This window comes from Peromyscus californicus, unplaced genomic scaffold (assembly GCF_007827085.1).
Source record: "Peromyscus californicus insignis strain IS unplaced genomic scaffold, ASM782708v3 Scaffold_9__1_contigs__length_137607984, whole genome shotgun sequence".
Lineage (NCBI taxonomy): Eukaryota > Metazoa > Chordata > Mammalia > Rodentia > Cricetidae > Peromyscus > Peromyscus californicus.
Window position 1 is genome coordinate 37,229,193 of NW_026294617.1, and position 8,289 is coordinate 37,237,481.

Consider the following 8,289-nt stretch of genomic DNA (forward strand, 5'->3'; position numbering starts at 1 on the left):
AATCTTTAAACCACAGTTCAGAACAAGGACCTGGTGCCTTTACATATAAATTAGGAGTTCTTCTGGATCATCTTTTAAAAACACTGGCTAGGGCTGACATTTGTTTCCAATATTTACTTAAAATCTATAATTTCATGGTTTGTACCTATTAATCTTTTTCAATAATGCATAAAATAAAATCCACTTTCTATTAAAGGGTCTACTCTAAAATTCTAACATTAAACATGCAACACTGGGAATCAAGACAGTCACCTAGAAACGTGGCCGAAGGATAACTGTACCTGGACTTTGTGCCTTCAAAGTTCAAGTGTAAAATATACATAGAATGAAGCATGCCCATCTAGACCATGCAGCAGCAGCAGCAGCAGCAGCAGCAGCAGCAGCGTCTTGTGTCATTCCTTCTAAAACTCTTCCGTCCAAAGGACATACTTACTCAATCTTATTGCTGAGCTCGACGAAGTTTTCCAAGTATGGTTATTGTTAAGTGTGACAGGCATTTTGATATGCAAGTTTGTATAGCTCCATTTCCTTATGCTAAATTCTCAGAACTAAGTATGTAACAAATGCACACAGGCATGCATGCACACATGCACGAGCACACACACACACAACCCACCCCACTTACATTTCCCTAAATATATTTTCTATTGAAATTGTGAACAGGAGCCAATGACAATCTTTTACTATTTCAATGTAACAATCACACTCAACCACATGTTCAACATACATTATAATTTACAGGTACATTAAAGGTTTCACTATTTGGTTTACTACAACTAATATGTGAATGATTACTCAAAAATCTCAAATCATTACTCCTATCACTAAATTTTCATTTGTTCATCCTTTATTCTTGACATTGATGTAAGCCACACTTACTTATTTCTAAACACTGATTTTCTGGTCTTTGGAATCTCCATGTCTAGGGCAGAACCATGGAGTCCATGTACACAATCACTAGCTCCCTAATTTCACTCAGAATAACTTGAGCACCTACTGCTCTGTTTCTGCTTGATAATTTGCAGTAATGGTTGTCTCAATAGTCTTGAATTTAAATTTTACTTAAGAAACTCTAGCATTAAAATACTTAGGCATGGTCAACATGTTACTCTGAAAACCAGAGAATGTGAAAGTTTCCAATTCTCTTGAAACGCTGCCTGAGGAATGGCTTCTGCTCTCATGAGACTCACTGGCTGACATCAGCCTGCCAATTTAAAGTCACGACAGTTCAATCCAGAAGAACCCTCAATAATGGAGACCACAGAAACTCTTCTTGCTACTGGGGCCTCTAAATGCTTATGAGATTGAGTTCACATCAAGAGACCAACCAAACGTATTTATTTCCTAGCAGGTTGGTTTTCTTCACATAACTCTGAGGATGATCATGCGATGAATTACCAAAAGTCACAGTTAGTCCACCAAAGCTTATTGAAGAGAAATCTGTAGGTACTTATATGTGCTTCCACATGAGTTTAGCCCATTCCTTACATTCCCTTGTGTCAACTATAGCTGGGTGTGATGACACACACCACCACTATGAAGGCTTAGGCAGGAGTATTATAAGTTTAAGACCAATAAGGGTTATACATTAAGAGCCTCCCACCCTATCCCACCCTCCAAAGTCAACAATAATAGTAAAGCCAACAACTTATAATAACAACAGGAGTCTATAAAGTATTTGGTTGGAATAAATTTATTTCATCTGTCTGTAAACAAGGTGTTTAATAGTTATGGCATTTTTTTAAATGCATATTAAATCAGATGAGTTAGACTGTATCCCAGATGTAACAAAGTGCAGGGAAAGAAATGGACAAATCAGCAACAAGATTTGTTTTTAAATCTGTACATTATCCACAATGCCCAAACAATAGAAGCAAATACTAGAATGTCCCTAAAGTAGTGCCATTCGAAAGAAAATCCATCTCACAGTAGCAACAGTTCATTTTAACAATAGTATGGCACGGAATACATATGGAAAAAATACATCACAAGACAGCCAAGTCCACAATAATGCAACTTCATATAAAAACCTAAGCTGCAAATAAAAATTGGTCCTATGAAAAATAAACTGGACACACTCCAGATGGTTATGTTGGGATACCTAATATCCATAATGGCAGCCTTTTACAATTTTACTCAAGAGTAGAGCTGGTGTGCAAAGAAAAGACAAGAAGTCTGAGCTACTGCAATGACAGAATGGCCCTGGGAATTTGATCGTTATGGTTACCATAGTAAGGTCATGGGAGGAAGTGCCTTTGCTCTTGACAATTGCACTCTTCATATCCTAAAGACACTACAAATTGTCGTCTCAAGTGCAATCATAGTATTAAAAGCAAATCACCGCAGCTCTCAATAGCTCATCAACAAAGGAGGTATTAATTAGGTTAAATAAACCAGGCACTATACAAAAGAGAAGGGAAACAAACCAAATACCTCATGTTCGAAAGGAGGGGACGAGAAAAGAGTGAAGTAAAGATGCATGCACTTTTTCCTCCCAACCATGCGCTACAAAAGGAAGACTAAATGAGCCAAGTAAATGCTCAAAGTGCTGAAAAGACATTGATCAAATTAGAGATTGTACAACCGGCACCTTGCTTATTATTAACTTATTTTAGTAATCAGTATCCCATTAATTGCTAAGACAAAGTGATGCCCAACTTGGCATGCTCCCTTCCCCTAATTTCAAGATATCATGCAAATCATTATTGTGCTGCAATTATGATGCCAGATCTAAAGGTTGGTTACACACAGTGGTTAACATACAAATGACCCTTTGGGAATCATAACATTAGAAAATAGATAAAGAAAAACTAGCTACCATCTACAATCTGGTAGCACTGTGACCATAATTGGGGTGGTGATGAAGACAGTTGGTAGGTAGATGGGAGAGGCTGCTTACACATCAGACCTCCTCAGGTATAAAGCAAGTTCATACGCTTTCTTGTTAAGTGTGCCTCCGTGGACACCTTCCTTTCCCATGACTATAACCAATGCTGGAGTACACAAGGAAACAAAACAAAAGTGAACACAATTATTTAAGGGGAAGGGGCAGAAAGAAAGACACCTTTCCCCACCAACAGAGGGATACAAAGGAGACACAGGTTCATATCCCATCACCCTGCATTGCTAATAAAATTTCCAGAATTAAGACTTAAGCTTACAGCTAGGAAAATTTAAGAGCAATTTTCCCCTAATACTTAACAGTCTGCCTAGCAGCTAGAACCCAGAGTCTCTCAAGTATTTTGCCATTGAGTATGCCTTCTTATTCAATCCGCCTCCATGGACCCCTTCTTTTCCCATTACAAAGACCAAGACTGAAAGAAAAAGGAGAAAAGTGTTTCAAAAGAAGTGTTAATCAAGAAAATCACATAAGTTTAAGCAGACAGAACCCCAATTAATAAGTTAACATTAAGTTAGTTTTCCATCAACTGTCAAGCACTGAAATCCATTAGGTCTCCAGAATGGAGCGTTCAGGCTAGGAATATACTAAAATCAGAGCACATTTTGGATGCACTTGGGAACCCTCACCATGCAACAGCCAAGATTCCATTAGGGGATCTTTATGAGAACTAGGAGAAAAGTGATCCTTTACCTTGCGTCCTAGGGAAAAATATTCCGGTTGCTATCATAGTATTTGTCTCCCAAAATACACTTTAAAAACTTCGATATTTTCCATTTACAAATTCTCCCCAAATCTAACATGTGTGATAAGTGCAAGCTGTTGTCTTAAAGAGTATGACTATAAATATGAGTAAACATGTCTCGTACTTCCAGAGGAAAATGAAAAGCAGATTTTAAACAGAAATTCCACTGCTAGTCAGAAAATGCTCATTAGTGGTATTTGTCTTATATAGATGGTTCCCTTTGCTAGTCATTTTCCAGTATAAAAATCATAAAGCTTGTTTACTATTTCTAGCACCTAATTCTGTAATGTACTTCAGAGGTCTATCCTCAGATATATGTACAAGTGTGTGTCAAGTCTTGTACTCACTGCCACTAGATGTCAGCAGTGTTCTATGGAATACAAATGTCATCTGGCTTTATATGTGTTGATGCTTTTTTTTTTTTAATACATATAGTTGGTATTTTGATATGCAGGTCTATATACTGTGTGTGTCTGGTGTCTTTGGAGGCCAGAAGAGGGCATCAGAACCCCTGAGACAGTAGTTATAGACAGTTGTGAGCTGTTGTGTGGTGCAGGGAATAGAATCCCAGCCCTACAGAAGACAGGTCATTGCTATTAACCACTGAGCCATCTCTCCAGCCCTTCAGCTGATACATTAAAACAAAACAAATCAAAAGCAACAAAAAACAGCAACCATATGCACCTTTTATATCTGGAAGCAGCTAAAACTTAAGATTTGTCTGGTTTAAAGTCATCTTGTTTTACAGAAACCCATAAGCAAATCACACCTGAATCAGATGCCCACAGCGAGCTGGTAAAACCACAGCATTAAATTATAACTCACTGTAGGCTCATGTATCTGTAGAGCTGTTCTATGTGCCAACTTTGCCAAATGAGGCAGTTATACAAGTTAATACATTTAAATGCATTTATGTGTCAGTGAGATGTCAGAGTAAACTTCAATTTCAAAAGTTCCTTATACCAGGCTGAAACCAGAATTTTATATCGAGTCTGGGGTTGGTACCATAGTTGTGGACCAAATATGTGAACTACATGTAGTTTCCTACTTTTCAAACTGAAATCTTTGGAAGTACCTCAGTAAATGGACAAAGTACTCTAAAACCCTCATTTAACTATTTCTCTTTTCTTCAGAAATGTTCCTGGCAGAAGAATGAACCAATGTGATTTTTTTTTGATGGTGAGCAGTAAATTGATTTCAAATCTAAGCAAACATGAAAGGAAAGATCCACAAGTAAAGACTCATTAGAGACAAAATAATCAGGGGACCTGAACAGTTTAGCCACCACATAGACCACAGGATTATGACATACTGGACTGTTTAAGAAGCAACTTTTCATATTGAAGTTTACTAAAGCCGAAGCTGAAGAGCTGACATTAATCATTTAGAGTAAGTCAGGGTAAAAGAAGTGAGCCTGGGTGTGCAACAACTGTCCAGTAGACGAACAGAAAGCAGTACCTCCCTTCAGTGCTGAGCAGTTCCCCAAAACCACCTTCACAGACATTATGAACCGATTCTTAATTTATACCATTAAAGAAACTCAAGTTGTAATATGGCATGCAAGTAGGCAAACACACACACACACACACAAATAAATATAGCTTGCTTACCTCTACCAGCTCTGCCAACAGCAACATTGTATGTTGGCTCCCCACCTTGACTCTTTGTCCGGATATCCATTGTGCAGTCACCATCAACGTATAGACTATCTCTGATCACTGAACACTTCTTTGCACCAAGAGTCAAACCGTTGGTAAAGAAACCTTCCCGGTCTTTTCCTACAATCATATCTATTTCTACTGGCTGGCCACCCAAAACAAAGAAAAAAAAATGCAGTTAATTCCTTTCAGAGTTTGATACAACAAACTGTGTTGATGTAAAAATCAAGTTAGCATTTTCTGTTATTGCCTATTCCTACATGATTACATGCTTTACACATTAATTAGTTTGCTTTTGCAATTAACAGTGAGGTCTGCTAACTAAAAGCTAGCGTATACCAACCATACAAAGAGTCTCCCTCAATAGCTGGCAGTTGACACTAGGTACAAACTGAAAACGAGTTATTTATAAACTCTATCAAGTCAGGTGGTGATTAAGGTGCTTATGTAATTGTAAAGATTCAGCTATAAGCTCTTCCAACTGCTTGCCTATCATATTCAGCCACATTAGTCATGGTGCAACAAATTTAAAGTTGGGTAAAAGTCTCCCCAGATAAACCTGCTCACTTCTCTCCTTGGAGCAGCTTGAAGTACCCCTGGGAGTGTGAACCTCAATCATCAGACTGCCGGACATTTCCAAATTCGTATTTCCCTCCTGTTTTTCTAGCCACTACTCTTTTCTCTCCAGCTTGCCTTGCCCTTTCATTCAGTAATCAGCTTTCTTTCTGGACAAGTGCAGAGTGGATTCTGTCTACAGCACCACTGCCATGGGCGACAGTAAAATTATAGAGAAAATGGAGGGGCACTGGTAAAGTGAGGTAGCCACCAGCACCGGAAAAGAGAAAAACGTGCATTCTAACATTCCATGAATAAGAAGGAAGGCGTCGCCCCCATCAGAACTGCAGAGTCATAGCAGGCCCCAGCCTTTTCCAAGCACACTCCCGCAATCTTCTTAGCCAGACAGCGGGAACTCACACACAAAGACAAGACTGCAGAAAAAAAAGTTGATCACCAAATGTCAATTCGCTATAGGAATTGTAGTCTCCCACACTGGGACAGGAGATCCTAAATCACTCCTATCAAGGACCGGATCTACACTAATGTGTTAAACCATGTTAAGTAATAAAATGCTGAGTACCTGTGATATGAGACTTGAATTTTACTGTGTGATGGGGAGGGAGTGGGAGTGTGGGGCTAAGAAATTAAGGGAATGGTCCTGTACTTGGTACTGGTGTCAACATTTTAAAGAGCCTGCGTAGAAATGGGCATAACAATAAGCAGTGCTGGAGGCTGAGTGACGAATATTCCCCAAATGTATGGCAACCGAGTCAAAAGCCATCAAGACACATGAATATGAGGCAACATGAAGCATAAATCGGTATTAGTTCTTTTACTACCCTCACTGAAGAGGGAGTGACTTGGAGAAGTGTCACCCCCTCCTGCGACTTCCCAGACAGATTTTTTTTCTTTTAATCACCCTAAAACCATCCTCTTTTTAGAGCTAGGTTGCGTAACTGGGGATAACGCTATATCGATGAATCTCTATAGGTGGAGAAGAGAAATCAATGGCAGTTCGCCATCTTGGAGGAAAAAAAAAAAACTATAGAGCCACAGATGAAGTAGATTCACGATTCCACCTACGTGGTCCGCGTACCCTTCTCGCCAGCCCAGGAGGCCTGGGCACCGGCAAGCCTACGCAAAGTCACTCCATTAATTCCCGGGACCTGGCCACCGCCGCCTCCCATAGCCCGCGCGCACCGCCGAGCCAGGGCCAGCCGGCCGCGCAGGACCCCCGCCCACACCCGGGGACCCGCACTGCAGCCCACGGGGCTCCCCGCACGCCGAGGGGCCTCTCGGGGAGACATCCCCTCCTCCACCCGGGCCGGGGCGCCGCCGGGGCTAAGAGTCCGGCCGCCCCGCCCCCGCGCGGCCTCGGGCAGCATCCCCCAGTCTCAGCGGCCCACATCCAGGGCCCCTGGCGCATCCCCTTCCTTGGCCGGCGGCACCCCTTCCTCAAGCCCCGACCGCATCCCCTTCCTTCCTCGCGGGCGGCGTCCCTTCCTCAGAGAGGCCCGCCGCACACCTGCCGGCTCGGCGCCCCCGGGCCTCACCGTGATGCTCTGGAAGACGCCCCCGGCCGTGGCTGCCCAGACGTATTTGGCGTCGCAGTAGCCGACAATGGCGGCCTCCTGGCAGCAGCCATCGCACATCAGGTTATCCACGTAGCTCTGCCAACCGGCCATCTTCGAGCCCTTCGCACTGCAGCGGGGACGGCAAGGGAGCAGAGGCGCAGCGGCGGCGGCGGCGGCGGCGGCGGCGGAGGCGGGGCGGGGGCGGGGAGGAGGCGGCTCTGCGCAGGCACCGACCGCCCCTCTCCGGGGGAACTGCGGCGGGCGGGGACAGGACCCGCAGCGGGGCGCGCCGGGGCGGCCGCGGCCGCGGGGCTCAGGAGCCGGCGGCGGAGCGACGCGGGCAGCGGGGCCGGCGGCGGCTGACTCTCACTGCGGCTCCCTCCGTTCTCCGCGGCCAGCGGGACGTGAGCGCGCGTGCGTGCGATCCTTCCGCAGCGCAGCGCGGCGGCCGGCGAGGGTCCCGGGAAAGGCGGGGGGAGCCGAGGCGGGGGCGCGGAGGGATACCGCCGGGGACAATCACGGGTGACACGTGCGGGAGGCGAGCTGGCTCACGGCTGGGGCTTGCTGGGGCGCGGCACGCCGGCCCCTCAGGCCCGGGGGAAGCAGCTCGAGTGGGTGCCGTGGGGGTGCCGTGGGGGTGCCGCTGGAGCTCCGCGTGCGGGGCCACGATGCGCCCTCCTCCCGCGCTGGCTCTGGACGCGGTATTGACAGCCTCGGTGTCGGGTGGCAGGGTTGCCCTGGTGACGGATGCGGAGGGTTTGCTCTTTGTGGTGGGAGCGGCCAGTGCGGGTTGCCCACGCTTGGGCAGGAATCTCTGAGAAGACCTCGGCCAGCTGCACCAGCACGCTCCTGAAA

General features: G+C 44.7%; 1 protein-coding gene across 2 annotated transcripts; it reads right to left on the reverse strand.

The window, feature by feature from the left end:
* Positions 1-1,675: 1,675 nt before the first annotated feature.
* Positions 1,676-7,643, reverse strand: Pfn2 (profilin 2). 2 transcript variants are annotated; one of them, XM_052730661.1, is made up of 3 exons: positions 7,414-7,643; positions 5,255-5,447; positions 1,676-2,993 (listed from the first exon to the last, which is right to left on the reverse strand). In XM_052730661.1, exons 1-3 carry the CDS (start codon positions 7,543-7,545, stop codon positions 2,896-2,898), a joined length of 423 nt encoding a protein of 140 aa, XP_052586621.1. In that variant the 5' UTR covers positions 7,546-7,643; the 3' UTR covers positions 1,676-2,895. The 2 variants fall into 2 exon arrangements, with proteins under 2 accessions (XP_052586621.1, XP_052586620.1); XM_052730660.1 differs by having other exon boundaries at positions 1,676-3,314; positions 7,414-7,637.
* Between the last annotated feature and the right edge of the window lie 646 nt (positions 7,644-8,289).